This window comes from Papaver somniferum, chromosome 9 (assembly GCF_003573695.1).
Source record: "Papaver somniferum cultivar HN1 chromosome 9, ASM357369v1, whole genome shotgun sequence".
NCBI classification, from domain to species: domain Eukaryota; kingdom Viridiplantae; phylum Streptophyta; class Magnoliopsida; order Ranunculales; family Papaveraceae; genus Papaver; species Papaver somniferum.
In genome coordinates this window covers 133,784,331-133,802,614 of record NC_039366.1, presented here as the reverse complement: position 1 = coordinate 133,802,614, position 18,284 = coordinate 133,784,331, and the positions used below count along the sequence as shown (strand labels likewise).

Here is an 18,284-nt window from a genome sequence, read left to right as displayed (position 1 = left end):
GGAAATCTTCGTTGAATCCAAAGAAATTTTAGATTGACAGAAAGGTGAAGGATTGATCAGAATATAGGGAGAAAGTTATTTAGATTAGTGATGAAATTGTGTTCAAGTTTTTGATTCAACTAATGGCGAAAGTTGCAGGTATCGGTGAGTGTGATGAAGATTATGAATGAAGATCACGGTTAATCCTTAAAGATCTAGCTAACATTTATTAATAGTGATTACATAGTTATTTACAAGATCAAAAACAAAAAAATACAAGATAATCAAAACCCAAATCACATTTCTATTTATTCAAACCAAAATAGTGATTACATAGATTCTTAAAAGATTACAAAAAATACTAAAATGCAAGATAATCAAAACCCAAATACAAATGACGACATCAATTGCAAGTAAATCGTGAAGAAAATAAGCCATGAACCGCAACGATATCCACTTTTTCTATAAGTGGTCGTGATGATTGATGGTGTGATCAGAATTATATCCGACCATTGAAAATGTTTGTCCTCATCTTGATTAAAAGATATTAGAATGAAAGGGCCCAGAATCTTGTAGATCTAAACGAACCTGCATGCCCAAAATCCTTCTTGTTGAAAATAATTCTAAAGTGTAGCCGTATAAAATTATTGATGTTCTTGATGAATTGAGAATAACAAGCCAAAAAACACTATGAAAAATTGAAAGAATAGGTTTTAGGGCGAAGAGAAACTCGTTATAAAGACGAAAAAAGATCGCCTAAATAGCGAAGACATGTATAGACACAAAAAAAAAACCGAAAAAAAAAGTTAAAACTAAAAATATAAATTAAACAAGTAAAACGTATAAAAAACTAAAAACGTTTGTTCAGACCTAGACCAAAAAGATCCGATTAGAGCAAGAATATGATGGACACTTTATGGTATTTATTTTCCTATTTATAAGATAAATATATCAAAATACTCAATTCATATATAAAATTTATAGTCTTATTCTTTGAACATTAAATTCATCCACCAGAAACTTGATCACACAATATTTTACTAATTATGTTGTGACGGATCGGAAAATTACGTCTTTGGCGCGTTGTCCCGCAGGCCGTAACTCCCCCGATGCGCCATGATGAAGCTACAATCCGGACCTTTAAGCTAGGCAAATGCACGTCCATTTGCCCTTGCAAGCATGCTCGTGGAGCATGATGCAGTTAAATTAGCTTCTACATCGTTCCAACTTACCCTTGTTCCGCAAAAGGTTTATTAAGAAAATAAAAACTTCCTTAAAACGAAAATAACGTCCTGTAAGGACCCTCAAGTTCGTCAACGCTATTAGACCAGTCAAGAAACGACTTAACCGCTAATGACTCGATTAGTTAATCTAAAATTAATTATTAGAAATTAATCTAACAATAATTTATATATGAAACTAGTATCATTGAATAGGTCTCGAAAAGTTATGCGCAATGGGCTACTCGAACGTGTCATTCGGTTACCGGACGAAGAAGATATCATCAGATTAGTATAAAGGGCAAAATGGCTGCCTTTATCCAAATCGATGTGTGTCGTAGTAAAACCATTTGGTTTTATCTCTTAACCGTTCGAATAAGAATTCATTTCTTCTTATCTCTTCTTCTTTCTTCTTCTTTTCTGTTCTTCTTCTTCTTCTTCTTCTTCTTCTTCTTCTTCTTCTTCCTGTCAATCTCGATCTCAGAGATTTGAGCTTCTTCTGTTCGATAAATTCTTGTAAGGCTTTATATCATGTTGAATTGAGGGGGAAGGTGATGTTACTGCTGTCGATTGGGTTTTGGAAGAAGCAGAAAGTTAAGGTTTGAGGAATAATTGAGTTAGGGTTTCATTTGAGATTCAAAGAAGAATTAGAAGATGAAGATGATGGTTTAGGGAATTGAATTAAGTTGGGTTTATCACGAATTAGAATATAAGGTTAAAGAATGGTTTGAATTTGATATTAGGGTTTCCTGAGATTGGAATTCGAATTTGGTGATGATTAAGAAGAAGCTGAAGACTGGTTTTAGTTGATTGAGGAACATGATGAAGTTAATTGGATGACATGGAGTTATTCATGAAGAATTCAGGTATTAGGGTTTCTGTTCTTCCCCAAAATGGAAATTAGCATTGTGAATTTGATTATTTAACTTGTAGAACTTTATGAGTGTGAATGAGATTTAAATTGAAATAATTGTGGAATAGGGTTGTGTTGAAGAATTAGAGTTAGGTATTGAGGCTTGTGCTATTGTTGTGTGAAGTTGAATTGCAACTGTGTCTTGAGTGAATGAAGTTTTGGAATGGAATTAGTGAACTATTGGTGATTTCTGTTGGGTGTTGAGCATTGAACTAAAATGAGTTTGAGTTGAAGTTTAGATGAATGTTTAGGTTTGCAAAGGTGATGGAATCAAATGAAATGGTGGGGTTGGTATTGCAGATGTTGATTGTAGTTGTTGCTGGTTGGGTTTTAAGAATAATAATGAGTTGGGTTTGTATATTCAGCTAATAGTATGGACTTGATGGTATTGGTGCAGTTGAACTGAGATGGAAATGAGTTACAAGTTGGGTGCTGCTGCTGTAGATTAGGTGGTGTTACAGTGCAGGGCTGAGATGAGATGTAGGATAGTGTACAGATGTAACTAGTTGAATGGGTAGACACCAAGTAGAAGAAGAACAATGGTTTCTGATGGTGATTATAGTTAACAAGATGGAGGTGGTTATGTTTTACAACTCAAGATGACAATAGTTAGAGTCGAAGGATGTGTATGAATCATATATAGGTACAGACTTTTGTAGGAGTTGTAATGCTGAGAAAGATGAAGTTGAAATGAAGCTATGGCAGAAAGGGATGGTTGCTTAATTTGAGTTTAGCTTAGAGGGTTGGCTCTTGTGATGCACCATTATGGTGCAGTTTAGTCTTTGCCTGTTGGCTCAGGCCAGTGTCCTGACTCAGTTGTCTGACTGAGTTAACCCTTTGACCTGAATCAGTCTTGTTGACTGAGTTGACTCACCGATTCCGGTTTGATTCAGTTGAACCTTCAATCGATTCATATTTGACTAGTTGACCATTGACTTAGACTTGACGTAGACTGTTAGTTGACCCTTTGACTGTTATTGATCGATAGTTGACCCTGATGAATCAGGACTTGGATTATTGGGCTGGCTTAGTGGATTTGGGCTTTTGGCCAGAATTCTTAATTAGAATTTTTGGACCACTTATGGTCTGAACTAGCCTTTGGTACCTTATACAAAGTTGTACATCTGGATTATAGAACCAATCCAATTGAATTAATAAATCTTTAGATGTGCTAAAGATAAAATAATGAAAAGATGTAGAATCATAAATGGGCTTAGAACAATTAGATAGTTCGCTTAACTTATAACTAGAGAATTGTATGAGATTATGTTTCGAGCCTTGTGTGAGCCTTTTGGCTAATCTTTTGAAGTGCTTGTGTGATTAACAATTAGTCGTTATTAACAACGAACGATTCAGAGGATGAATCAGAGGATTGTGGATTTCAAGGTAGGCGTGGTTTGCCTTCAATATCATGTGGGAACTCTGTAACCTTCTTGTAATCATTGAGCATTCTTTTTATTGCGAGTATGATGAGTTTTTATTACTTTTGGCATGTTTGTGTATTCCACTAACTATGTAAATGCTTGTATGTGTCTTGATGTGCGTGTAATATGTGTTGTATGATTTCCCCGCAAGGAGTGTCTGTGATTCCCCACGGCTCTTTGCTAAGTTAAGTATGGCGGCTTCTTCCCCGTTTTAATATTACTTAGTAGGGCGGCTTCTTCCCCGTTTCAATATATTAGTAGGGCGGCTTCTTCCATGTTTCGATAGTATATAAATAATATATAGTAGGGCGGATTCTTCCCCGTTATAATATTACCTAGTAGGGCGGCTTCTTCCCCGTTTCGTTATTATATATCCTATTTTATTTTGGGAAAATCACTCGTGTACATATTATACTTGTTTGTCTAACTTTTTGATTTTGATGGTAATATTCTGAACCATGGTTTGTATGGACACTCTGTGTGGACGATATTATTATTATTGATTAGAGTTGCTCTAGCGTCGTCTTCTCCAATGAGTTTGGCGAGGTTAGAGTGATACTTGCTTCATAATGCATAAATAGTTGTAAGATTAGTTTCTTCTTGTTTCTTTCGATTTATACTCTTTTAGAAATGTGAAGCATGTTAGTGATTACTTGAGAGTTATATGTTTCCATTGAGCACCCTTTTGGGATGATGTGCTCACTCGTTCCCACTTCAGTTTCAGTAATCAGAAGCAATGATGCGCGTGAAGGTATCCGTTTTCGTAGCTTAAAGCTTTTAGCGATGTTAGAGATGTTGTGAATCTTTTATATATATATGTATTCAATTTTTATTTTGTAAAACATCACATTAATATATTCATATCACTCGAGAGATTTATCATTTGTATAATATCAAAGAGTTTGGGTTTGTTATTAGCACTTTATGTAATTATGATTCTTAGAATCGATAATCTAGGTTTGATGCTTCAATTAGGATGTAATCCTATTAGCTAAGCAGGTGATCAGGTTGGGCGTCATACGACCTTTTGAGTCCCTAAACGATATAATTTGGCTTAAATTCCAAGACCGTGATACGTAGATCACGTCTTGACCGTTGGGTTGTTTCTAATCAATTTAGACCCGTCTTGAGCTAAATTACGACGATCGGGTTTTTAGCCTCCATATAGGCTATAATTTGCTCATCTGCATCAACTTGTCTCATCAAGTTTGGCCACAATCATCTCCTGTACCGAGCTACCGAGCCAGATGATATGAGAGGTCAATGTGCCGCAATCATCTCTCAAATATATGATATGAGCGACAAAGTGCTAGACCGGCAATGCTGCAACTCATTGCGGCTGCCTACATACCCTTCCCTACTCTAAAGGGATCAAGCACATACCGTAGTTCATCCTCGAAGGGAAAGAAACTTAATCCAAACTCGTTTGCAAGGTTGTGGCCTAGAAAAAATGGTAATGACCCAGTCCGTATAGGTCGTTCCGTCATAATGCACAATGATTATGCATTATCGGGTCCGCGACATGGCATAGTGATGCCTTAGCATCAAATTCCCTATTCGCAAGGCTACGCATCTATAAATGAGGCTTACGCATCATTCATACTCTTTCGACTAAGCTATGAAGCTTACTTGGTGCATGGTCCGCATATGCACCTTCAATCAAGTACCCCTCCCTATATATGTTAACTTGCAATTTCTACAAGTTAGAATTAGGGACCACATTGACATGCTTGCTTTACTATTCATGTACAATGATTGCGCACAATGATTGCGCGTAATGATTTCGTGTAATGATTGCGCATAATGATTACGCAATACTCGTTCGGCCAGCTCTCTCTGGCCTGATGCACAATGATTGTGCAATACTGGCTCTAGGACAATCGTCCGATTAATGTGTAATGATTGCGCTACAACGCTCAAGGACATCTACCCAACTGTCCTAATACATCATGATGATGCAACATTGTCTCTAGGCAAATATTTCTCTTAACGCGACAGAAACTTGAGACGTAGCTTCATCTCATGCCATGGCGCATCGCCATGCTAAAAACACAGGATTATTCACTCCTTTAAAGAATTTCTTCCCTGAAATTCAAAACAAAAACTATTGTGGACAAGCTCTTCGGTTTGGATTCCTGAGCAAAAGTCTCATACCAGATTCTCAGAAATCATAGGTTTCTTCAGTTTGTCATGGAACATCAATTAGGACCTTCTGAGCAAACGTCCCATACCGCATACTCAGGAATCCAAAAAGAGTCCACAACTTTACCAAGAATCTCAATTGGCCAGTGCAAAAGGATATCTCAACAAGGTATCTTAAGGGGCATCCCATACCACCACTCAGGAATCCCTAAAGTTCACAAGTTGAAAGAATGTCGTCAAAACAACAAGATTCTAGCGTAGTGATGTGTGGAACAGGATCCAGTTTCCCACCGTCCCTGACGGTCATCCAGGTTGCCACTCGTAAGTGGGATGCTAGCCGGGTCTGACAACGCACACCATTGGCCAGTTGCCAACGTGTGGGGATGATCAGTCCCATTGTCTACCCACCGCCCAGACGGTCTTCCGGATATCCACTCGTAAGTGGGGTGCCACTTAGGCCAGGCAAACTCACAACACTTAAACAAGCTCAACTCGGTTCGCATAGTAACTGGCATAGCAGTTACAAACTCCTTTCCGTGCAAAATTTGGCCTACGCTCCAACTTTATTTCCTTTTTGAAGGAAAATACTTGTGGACCAGTCCACTCTGCACAGTCCCTAGAGTTATCTCGGAACTTGCTCTGATACCAATTGTGATGGACCGGAAAATTACGCCTTTGGCGCGTTGACCCGCAGGCCGTAACTCCCCTGATGCTCCATGATGAAGCTACGATCTGGGCCTTTAATCTAGGAAAATGCACGTCCATTTGCCCTTGCAAGCATGCTTGTGGAGCATGATGCAGTTAAATTAGCTTCCACACTGTTCCAACTTATGTTCCGCAAAGGGTTTATTAAGAAAATAAAAACTTTCTTAACACGACAAAAACGGCCTTTTGAGGCCCTAAACGATGAAATTTGGCTAAAATTCCAAGACCGCGATGCGTAGATCACGTCTTGATCGTTGGTAAGTTTCCAATCAGTTTAGACCCGTCTTGAGCTAAATTACGACGATCGGGTTTTTAGCCTCCAGATAGGCTATAACTTGCTCATCTGCATCAACTTGTCTCATCAAGTTTGGACACAATCATCTCCTGTGTCGAGCTACCGAGCCAAATGATATGAGAGGCCAATGTGCCGCAATCATCTCTCAAATAGATGACATGAGCGATAAAGTGCTGGACCGACAATGCTGCAGCTCATTGTGGATGCTTACGTACCCTTCCCTACTCTAAATGGATCAATCACAGACCGTAGTTCATCCTCGAAGGGAAAACAACTTAAGCCAAACTTGTTTGCAAGGCTGTGGCCTAGAAAAAATGGTAATGGCACAGTCCGTATAGGCCGTTCCGTCATAGTGCACAATGATTATGCATTATCGGGTTCGCGACATGGCATAGTGATGCCTTAGCATCAAATTTCCTCTTCGCAAGGCTACACAGCTATAAATGAGGCTTACGCATCATTTATACTCTTTCGGCTAAGCTATGAAGCTTACTTGGTGCATGGTCCGCATATGCACCTTCAATCAAGTACCCCTCCCTATATGTGTTAACTTGCAATTTATACAAGTTAGAATTAGGGACCAGATTGGCATGCTTGCTTCACTATTTATGTACAATGATTGCGCACAATGAGCGCGTATAATGATTACGAAATACTCGTTTGGCCAGCTCTCTCTGGCCTGATGCACAATGATTGTGCAATACTGGATCTAGGCCAATCGTCCGATTAATGCGCAATGATTGCGCTGCAACGCTCAAGGCCATCTACCCAACTGGCCTAATGCATCATGATGATGCAACATTGGCTCTAGGCCAATATTCCTCTTAACGCGACAGAAACTTGAGATGTAGCTTCATCTCATGCCATGGCGCATCTTTCTGCATGCGCCATGCTAAAAACACGGGGTGTTACATATGTTGTATTTATGGTCGATAAATGCTATTTTAATCTTTTTTTCTAGGTCGACAAAGTGCCGAAAGTAACTACAAGATATATACCTTCCAAAAACTCGTAAAACTACTTGAAACGATAATAATTACAAGGTATGTTTTTTTAATCTCGGATACAAGAAGTAATGTTTCAATTGAACTATCCCTAATCCTTGAATTAAATATGCATGGTTTCTGTTTCTAACAAGTAACAACGCTTCAAAAGTACAAATACTGTGATAATTAAGCTACTAATTATATTACCTACACAATAATACAACCAATAGTCTTAAGTAATAAGAGTATGTGAGAGTATGAGATGTTTCTTATTTACTTTCAAGAAAATGAGATACTGATAAAGCTACACCCTTCATGGGTATATACATTGATTTCAAGTGAATTCTTTCATGACACACACATGTTATCGGTGTCAATATGGAAACACTCATTTTATGCACTTGTGCACATACCTAGTGTAAAATATGTAGTGATGAAGATTAATCAATATCCCATGATTTGCATAACAGATGGCCATGAGTGGACAACCACAAATCAACATTTAGTAAGTTATCTTATGAGGGATAAATTACAGTCTCAGTAGAGATTATTTTTTGACAAGTCAAAGGTGGTGTGTCATCCACCGAAAAATTCTCACAATGCTCCCCTTTGGATGACCATTGTGTAAGAACGTTGTCTCACTAAAAAAACCTTGCCAGTAAAATTCAAAGGGAGAAAAATTGAGAGAGCGAAAAAGAGTACAACATCAAAAACTTAGAACAATATATGACACGTATAAATAGCCCCGTTAAAAATCTTGACAAGGGAAAACCCCGTGGGACAAAACCTCGACGAAGGAAAATAGTTGTTGATTGTGGATTTTTGACAAAGGGTAAAACAGTCATTTTGGTTGACTTTTCAGAAAAAGGGTAAAATGATAATTTGACATTACAGGGGAAAAATGGCCATTTTATAATGTAACGTGAAAGTCGTATTCATCAAGTTTTGGACCAGGGGCAAAATGGCCATTTAACAAAAAGTTAAGCGGAAAGCGCAAATCATTTTGTGATTTTTCTCGATGTTTTCCTCAATACCTAGTAGTCAAAATGTTTTAGTGCTATGTTCCTCAGCTGAACTCTTAAAAGCATAAAATTCTTTAATTTTACTTAATTTCACGTAGGTCGCGTTTGGTAGCTTGGATATCCCTATCCTAGGATGGGTTATCCAGATTAAACGGTTTTATTGTGTTTGTCTCTCCTAAATTCTAATTTGGGATAAGAATAACAAAACCCACCGTGATTTTCGTAGCCTAAAAAGTACGATTAAGGTATTCTCTCGAATACCTGTTTTTCCCATTTCCTCACCAAGAATAGAATGGCATAATCCCACTCTGAAACCCACGAATTCCAATATAACCACTAAACCCACGATTGATATTTTCATACTTCTTTTCCTCTATATATACCGATGCATATATTCATCGTTTACATCGATACAAGGTACTCTTCTTTACATCTGATTCAATTTCTATGATTCAATTCATCCTACTAATTTCTATGATTCAATTTATTATCATGCAAATCTGATTTGCAAGTTGCTATAAAATCTGATTCAATTTGTTTTTTTTTTTACAGAGGGTTTTCATATCATATCTGCTAGGAATCAATTGCAAGTTACTGGTACCATATTCATCCTCTTTCTTTTTCTTATCATCTTTGTTGATGCATGAATATTTATCCATCTTCTTATTATTGTGTATGTTGTCTTTTGTTTTTTTTCAATTGCATGTTGCTGATATCATCTTCATAGATTAATGATTTGGTTTTTCTGTTGATAGTGGTTTTTCTTCTCATTACTACATATGTTTTCTTTTGTTTTTATCAATTGCATGTTGTTGGTATCATCGCAATTATAATGATTTAGGTTGTTTGTTTATAGTAGGTTGGTATGACTTAAATTTGGGAAATATTTTTTAGTAGATTTGATTGAATCAGTAGGTAATTCATTTTGTTTATGACAAGCTTTGTTTGAGTAATTACTAGCTTCCCAAGTTCACAGGGTTAAGCTTTGTTGTGTGGCCAAGTTTCCTGAAAAGTTTGTTTAGCAGTAGCTTACATATTCAGTTGATTATAGAATATGGAGAGTGATCAATCATCCAACCCCCAAACTGGAAGGACAACTTGGACTCCTCCCATGGATAGACTGTTCATAGGTCTAATGGAAGACCAAGTACAGAAAGGACAACTACTCGATGGTCAATTCAGCAAATATACTTGGACACACTTTGTTGATAATTTCAAGCAGAGTTTTGGTTCTTCTTTTACCAAGGATGTGTTGAAAAATCGTATGAAAACTTTGAAGAAGAACTATGTTGTTGTGAGTACTCTTAGAGGTCAAAGTGTATTTGGATGGGATCAGTCGCGAGAAATTGTGATTGCTGATGATGCTGTATGGGATGATTATATCAAGGTTTGTAATTTATGTTATTCTTTAACAATTGAATGAATTTTGATTTTCGTTTTGTATTTAGAAGATATGCTAATAGGAAAATTTTATAATTCCACTTGCAGAAGCATCCTGATGTCAAATGCTGGAGGACAAAGACCCTTGCTCACTTTAATGAGTTAGCTATTATATTTGGGAATAATAGGGCCAATGGAAGGTATAGCCGTTGTAAGAATGACAATACTGTGCAAGATGATGATGACCATGATAATGAAAATTTAGATAACACGCAATCTCCAGATACCCCTCAAGAACAGAGTGAGAATGGATATAAATATAAGGATGAGGACTTGCGTACATCTGACACTCAAAAAAGGGCTCGAGCTTCAACAGGTCTGAATTCACGTCCTTTTAGAAAGACCAAAAAGAGTACAGGAGAAGGAATGGTAGATGCAATTCAGGTAATGGCAGCGGCTGTGAACAATGTTGCGACTAAGAAAGAAGAAAACAAAGTTTCATCATTTTTAGAGGCAAGTTTATTTTCCGCACTCGAGGATGTACCAAATTTGGATGATGATACTTTTGTGCAGGCGCTAGATTTATTGGAAGATGAAAAGAAAGCTAAGATTTTCATTGCATTGACTGGGAACAGGAAACGACAGTGGTTGTTATCGAAGCTCAATATTCCCGCATATTATCCTTCCAATTTAAGTGAATAGGTGTCTGATAGGGTGAAGTTTGGCCACATAGTATTCTCAGGGATTTCGAATTACTAGGTTATGTTTAAGTTTCTTTTCATTTAGTAGTTTGTGTCAGAGATTTAATTTGGTTAATGTTTAAGTTTAGTGTTGTTATGGTACTGTAATAGTAGTTTTCCTTTCATTTTTTATGAACTATGTTCCTGCTCTATGAATTAAATTGAAATGTTTTTATTTTTAAAGTTTCCATGTTGATTTTTAATTTTCTGTGTGTTTTCTATTGATATAATGATTTTTAATCTTCTATATTCTTTCTGTTGGTAGATACATATAAGATATCGTAATATGGCGAGTTCTGACGATGAAAAAGATTTGGTAGTAGTTGTAACAGCAGCCACAACAACACTAATTGCTGTTTATTACCAATATTTTTTGGAGAAAACAATATGCCATGATTCAATTCTTAGTGGTGCAGCTCATGTAGATGAAGTCTTAAATGGTCATGATGCACGATGTCAGGATAGTTTTCGTATGGAAAAACATGTTTTCTTAAGATTATGTGATATGTTGAAAGAAAAGGAGTTACTTCGTCATAGTAATGGAGTTCGTGTTGAAGAAAAAGTAGCAATTTTTATGCTTGCTGTTGGACATAATGAACGTAACAGGATACTTCAAGAGCGTTTTCAGCATTCAGGTGAGACAATTAGTAGACATTTTAATGCAGTCTTGGATGCTATTGTTGCATTGGCAGATGATTTTCTTGTACCAACAGGGCCTGATACCCCCACTGAAATCTTAGAAAACCCAAGATTTTATCCATACTTCAAGGTATTGCATATCTTCAACCAAGCTTTATCACATAAACTCAATTAGTTTTTGTTGTATATATAAATATGTTTGTATCCACAGCCAACTACTTTTTACTCGTATTCTTTTCATTATAGGATTGTATAGGAGTCATTGATGGAACACAAATACCAGCAATGGTTGGTCTCGACGAACAAGTCCCTTTTTGGTGCAGAAAAGGGTTCATTTCGCAAAATGTTTTAGTAGCTTGTTCCTTTGACTTACAGTTTCAGTATGTTCTAGATGGTTGGGAAGGCTCGGCTGCTGATTCACGCATACTAGATTCAACTCTAACAAGATGCGATAGATTAATTGTGCCCGAAGGTATAACGTGCTATCATATATTTTTCATTCTACTTCCAAATACTATTGCCAACCCATGTTTCTAGCTTTGACATCTTTTTAACGGGAAGCTCAGGTAGACAACTACTTTTTAATTAGATAGATAGGCATGCTGGTCATGCTGTATTTTTCATCATTTGTTCAATTCATCATTTACTATCAAAGAAACCCTCCAGTTGAATTATGTGTTTGGAATTCCTAGAGCATGACATTTAATCTCATCTGTGAACTATTTGTCTGTTTTTTTTAATGATTATTCCTAGAGCATGATATTTAATCTCATCTGCGAGCATGACATTTTAATGATTATTGGGAACCATTTGTCTGTTTTTTTACACTTCCCATGTCTCAGTTCAGTGGTCTTCCGAGACCCACTTAATCTCATCTGTGAATCCATTTCATTGATACTCACGGGTGGCTCTCAGAAAAGAGCTAATAACTCATGGGTGGCTCTCAGTTCAGTGGTCTTCCAAATGGTAAACGAGTAAAATACGGGCAGTAACAAGGGTTTTGGTTTTGGTAGTTACTGTTGGTTTTAGCACTGCATTGCAATAGCTGCCATTCCTATTCCTACTGTTGCAGGGAAAATTGTACAATGTTTGTACTTCATTTTAGAATGGGGAAGAAGATCCTATATGCAGTAGAGTCTATAATCACATTTATGTTATATCCACGGAGAGCTTGATTGATAACTTAGCCTTTTTTTGTTTGTACAGGTAAATTTTATCTCGCTGATGCAGGATTCGCCAATATGTCGCAGTTTATTACTCCATATCGTGGTGTCCGTTATCACTTGAAGGAATTTGGTGGAAATCGTCCAAAATATGCAAAGGAATTATTCAATCTCCGACATGCATCGTTACGGAATGCAATTGAACGTGCTATCGGTATACTTAAAAGACGCTTCACTATTTTGCAACTGCAGCCTCAATATCCATTCGAATCACAAGTGAAAATTGTACTTGCATGTTGCATCCTTCATAACCACATCCGAAGAGAGTGCATTAATGACTTGATTTTCGATGATGAGAACTTACAAAACCTACTAGAAACCGATCCAAGAATGCAACAAGACAGTGAATGCCCTACACTTGGGAGAAATAGACAACGAGAAGTAGCTTCAGAACTTCGAATTTCAATCGCAGATGCAATGTGGAATGATTATCAGTGTCGCCGCCGCGGCTAATGTTTGCATACTATTGAGTTAGACTTCGATACTGTTATTTGCATATTGTTGTTTAAATTGGATGAGTTAGACTTGGATACTGTTATTTGCATATTGTTGTTTAAATTGGATGAGTTAGACTTGGATACTGTTATTTGCATGTTGTTGTTTAAATTCGAGAGCGAAACAAACATGATTCAAGTTATACTTATGATTTCTGTTGGGTGATTGAGATGTTAACCAAACAACTTCTATGTTAATCTGGGATAAGATAAAATTTGAGACAAACATAATTCAAGTTAACCAATTCCTAGTTAGATAACTGATATCTCTACTTAGGATATGTTGTTGGGTTTCCATGCTGCCAAACAGACCCGTAAAGACGAAAATTTACTTATTTTGTTGAATTACATGTGAAGACGTGACTTTGTCTACTTTTGCTCAATTTGGCGTGAAACATAGTATCTTGACTCCTACTGGTGGAAAGCTAGCTTGTCTAAGTATGGAGTGAAGACCTCAGATGATTAGTTGCATCAAAACCCTAATCATAGTCGAGAAACAAATAAAATCGAAATTAGGGTTAACCGTGACTGCCTAAGTCAGTCACGGATTAGTTCCGACCACTCAACTTGGCTGGATAACCTGACCGGCATATCACCCTCCACGATCGACCAATCAGGTCTCATGGAGTTGACTGGGAATCCTTTTTTATTTCCTGGCCAATCGGAAAGCTCGAAGCCAACCCGAAGAGCTCACAATGACCGACCAAAGTTGGATGGTCGAGTTACCTAAACCATATGTCTTGATACATATGATTGTTCGTGTGAGTCGCACGTGTGATAAATAGTGTTGCAATGTTCAAGGTTACACCCTAGTAACGCTCAAACGTTACAATTTATATTGCACCGTATAAAGTGGATGCTACATTTATAAACGTTGCTAAAAGCGTTATGAAGCTCAAGCTTAACGCTAAACAACGCTTTTCAAGCATCTAGATTATTATAAAAGGAATCCGCGATTAATTTGGGTCATCCGTTCCTATAAGTATTGAATTCATCTATGTGTCTGACTTCAACAGTTCACTTCATATTTCTTATTTAATTATACTTATTAAAAGTGTCGTACATTGATTTTGGCCACCTATCATGTGAGATTCACACGACAAGTCATATTCTCATGAAATTGACTTGCCTCTGACGACCCACCTCAGGTTTAACTCCCACGTGAGTGGTCAAAATATACATTTTCATGTAACCCACACATGGACGTCTTGTTACATGCGCTTAGTTGCTTGAATACTCATATGTCATCTTCTCCATTCTCCATGACCACTCTTCACATGTCATCGAGGTCAAAAAACTAGTGTTGGACTTACTCAGCAGTCATGTTTGACACCACTTGTCCATCCAAGCATGTTAACACAAGTTGACATAATATACTCTCACAAATTCTCATACTCATCAGTCAGGTGTGATGAGTCACCAGTCAACCTAGTCATGCAGGTCACCTTCGACTTAACCTAGTCATGCAGTCATCTTCGAGTTCACATCAAAATTAGTATTTTCTAACAAAAACGCTTGAGACATCATCAATGTTACAAATGAGGGGATGTTCATCATAGTATTGGTCTGGCATGAAATGTGCAATACACTCATAATGAGAAAGTGTCAGGAAGAGCAGACAATTAACAAGGGTAGAGTAGTAGCGGATGTATAACCATCTAGTCCTCCCTCAACAATAGGGACACAGTTTCACCAGTTTACCACGATCTCCACCTTCTCACTCCTTCACAACTCCAGTTCCTATGAGATCAGGGTGTACAGTTCAAGACGAGGAATCAACACAAGTATCCAGAAAACGGAGAGAATATACATCTTAGCATTTACAAGCGAGTTATATCTTCTGATACACAATCATACACCATCACACCTCACAGAACATACCACTCTGATCTTAATATTTCCCTTACTTTCCTCCCTAAGACCAACCATTCTCCTTTCTTGTGACTGAAGCAAGACTGGAAAGACCATTTTTTGGTTTAGTCCAGAATTGTACAGATTGATCCCTCAAATCTAAATTACTCTTGTGTTGTATATTTGTTTAGGGTTTACACTCGTTTCATATCAACCTATCCCATTTTTACTCTTTTCACCATACAATAGTGTAATGCATCAGATCCAAGATTAGCTCCCCCTTATCAAAAATTCGCTGAGTTTGTTGTTTGTAAGATACCACATTCTAATCCCATAATGTGGGCTTTTGAAAACTGTTGTTGGTAAAGACTTAGTGAATAAATCTGCATAGTTTTCACACGATTATATCTCCTGGATACATATTTCTTTATTCTTTTAAAGGTGGTGTGGATGAAATAACTTTGGTGAAATATGCTTCATTCGATCACCCTTGATGTAAACTTCCTTGATCTCCTAGATACATGTTGCATTATCTTCGTAGATGATGGTCGGTAATCCTGTAATATAAGGTAAATCACATGAACTTCGAAAATGAGTAATTAATGATTTAACCATACACATTCTCTGCTAGCTTCATGAAGGGAGATTATCTCAGAGTGGTTGGAAGAGGTAACTGGAAAGCTCTGTTTACAAGATATCCAAGAAATTGGAGTAACACCACTAGTTAACACATATCCATTTTAAGAAATGGATTTGCGTGGATCGGAAAGATAACCCGCATATGTATATTCCACTAATTGTGAAGAATGGGATACATCCTTTGAGTAAAAAAATCCCATGTCTACAGTACCCTGAAGTTATCGAAAGATATGTTTTACACCTTCCCAATATCTTTTTGTTGGAGCAAAACTGAATCTTGCTAACAAATTAATTGCAAAAGAAATGCAAGGTCTAGTGTATTGGGAAATATATAACAGTGCACCAATTGCAATCAAATATGGCACTTCTGAACCGAAAAGAATTTTGTTTTCTTTCTTTGGACGAAAATGATCATTTTTGGTGTCAAGAGACCTTACTACCATATGAGTGCTAAGAGGGTAATATTTTTAGGATAAAACCTTTTTATCCTAATCCTCGATTTACTTATTTTCAGTTTCATAATAAATGGATTCTTCTGATGAAGAGGTGCATATTCATATGGATCGATTTGAATCACAACAACGAATGCTCGTTCAGGTGATGAGACAAATGGATGATGAGTCATATGACGATAGATAACTAACCAACGTTGTGCCGCAACTATATTCATCGGGGAAGATACCTAGAGATCCATAGCCAAGAAAAGTTGTTAGAGCACTGCTCGGTCGAACTCGCAAGCGTTGCTATCTCAAGCTTGTTTGTCAAGTTTAGGCGATCAAAACTATAAGTCTTGATTTCTATCCTACTTATAGCTATGTCTCGGATTAGGATATAATGTGTAGTTGAGTTGTAGACTTCATGGCGTTCATCGATTGAAGACAAAGATCTACTGAGGAGAGCTTGGAGGAACTTCATCAACAAAAGGTATATGGAGACTAAAACTTATCTATCACTCAGAAGTCTATTCTATTCTATCTCCTATTAAGACTAAGTCGTATACCTATATAGACTTTTACATTATGCACATTTTATATTTCGAGCTGAGTTTAACTCGCTTATATCTTTCTCGAAATATGTGCTGGAAAGTTTTTTGCTTTAGCTACGTTCATCATTATTCTTGACGAGTTTAGTTGGAAATAATTTATTTGTTGGAAACTAAATAATGAGTCAAAAGATGATCATGTGAAAATTGCCTTGAAACATCTTACATGATTTGTGTGAGACAGTCATTTAATGTCGACTCGGAATGTTTCGTATTGATCGATCACTTGAAAATTGCTTATAAGCTAATGGTTTGTGTGAGACGACCATTGTCATCTTCTAAGAATATTTCAATGATTGAAATGTGAGTTTATAACTAAAACCCATGTCTAGAAAACATCACAGTACGCGTACTTAATGTACAAACTGTGTTGGTATGATTCAGATCAGGAAACCAAGCTTGCATACCAGTATGCGAACGGTTTTAACTGTTAAAGTCCGGGAACCAAGTTTGCATACCAGTATGCGAACTATTCTCCTGAGTTAGGTCCGGAACTTAAGTTTGCGTACCTGTTTGCAAACTAAGTGGTGAAAGTTCTAATGATGAAGATTTATCTCTTTGTAAAAACTATGTAATATATTACCCAAAGAGAGGTGAAGAACGACAGAATGGTTTACCCATTATGAGTTATTGGGGTAAAATCCGTGAAACTTTCTGCACGAACACAGGTGATCTTCATAATCGGGATCAGGCTGCTTTGTTTTGTTGATTCATGACTATAAAAAAAAAGTTGTGGATTTTATAGATATGAGATGGATTGTCAATCAATATCCTCTTAGAGGTGAAACCAATGCTCACATGGGAGTGCGATCTAGAGACGAATGACGAAGATGAAGATTTTTTTTTTAAATGCAAAGCACATTTCCAAATTCTTAAGGATTTTCTCATAACTCGTATGTGATGTTAGATTTTAATGGGCTCTTGGTTAGTTTTAGAAAAGTTGTCAAGTTTAAGTTTTAATGGGATGTTGTTTAATTTTATTTTATGTATTTTTCATGCAAACCATTTATGTAATTCAAAATCCAAGTAATGAAAAACTATTACAACTTCATTTATCTTAAACAAACTATTACATTTTAATTAAAATTAAATCTTGATACATTAATTAATGAAGTAGTTCTATTTCATCGTGTTCTGATTCATCATCATATTCATCTTCATTTTAACCTCCAAATTGTTGTTATAAATTTCTCTTGCTACGTTTTTCTTGGAACTCTTTTGCTAACCTGCTGTTATGTTTTACTTCCAACCCTGCACCGATAATCTTATTCTTGTCGTAGTATGAAATAAACCAATGATCCATAAAAGTTTCAAAAAACCTATCAGGTGCTTCTTTTTTCTTGTGCATCTTTTCTCGCTGCTCTTGTATTGTTTCTTCCTAATTGTTTTTTTCCTTAATCACAGCATTGAGATTCAAGTTGGAATTTTGTTTTTTTTGGTGGTGTCTGGTGAAAAAAATGAATTATCTAGAGGGGGTTGAGATGATTGAGATGGTTGTGAACTTGGTGTTGAGAATAAGTGTATGGTGACCTTTCATGTACATGCTATAAATTTGATAACACATCTGGATTATGTTTAGGAAACACTTTT

General features: G+C 36.7%; 1 protein-coding gene across 1 annotated transcript; it reads left to right on the top strand.

Annotated features, from left to right (window-relative positions):
- Positions 1-11,092: 11,092 nt before the first annotated feature.
- LOC113312604 lies at positions 11,093-13,121 on the top strand. The gene is made up of 5 exons (XM_026561344.1): positions 11,093-11,575; positions 11,692-11,825; positions 12,288-12,411; positions 12,475-12,532; positions 12,652-13,121. The coding sequence occupies exons 1-5, from the start codon at positions 11,093-11,095 to the stop codon at positions 13,119-13,121; spliced, it is 1,269 nt and encodes a 422-aa protein (XP_026417129.1).
- Positions 13,122-18,284: the final 5,163 nt, after the last annotated feature.

Bases quoted from the DNA above. Each gene is read 5' to 3' on its own strand.
- LOC113312604 (XM_026561344.1), top strand. From the start codon at position 11,093: ATGGCGAGTTCTGACGATGAAAAAGATTTGGTAGTAGTTGTAACAGCA. The intron at 11,576-11,691 runs GTATTGCATATC...TTTTCATTATAG, and splicing joins GATTTTATCCATACTTCAAG to GATTGTATAGGAGTCATTGA. The intron at 12,412-12,474 runs GTAAACGAGTAA...TGTTGGTTTTAG, and splicing joins GTTCAGTGGTCTTCCAAATG to CACTGCATTGCAATAGCTGC.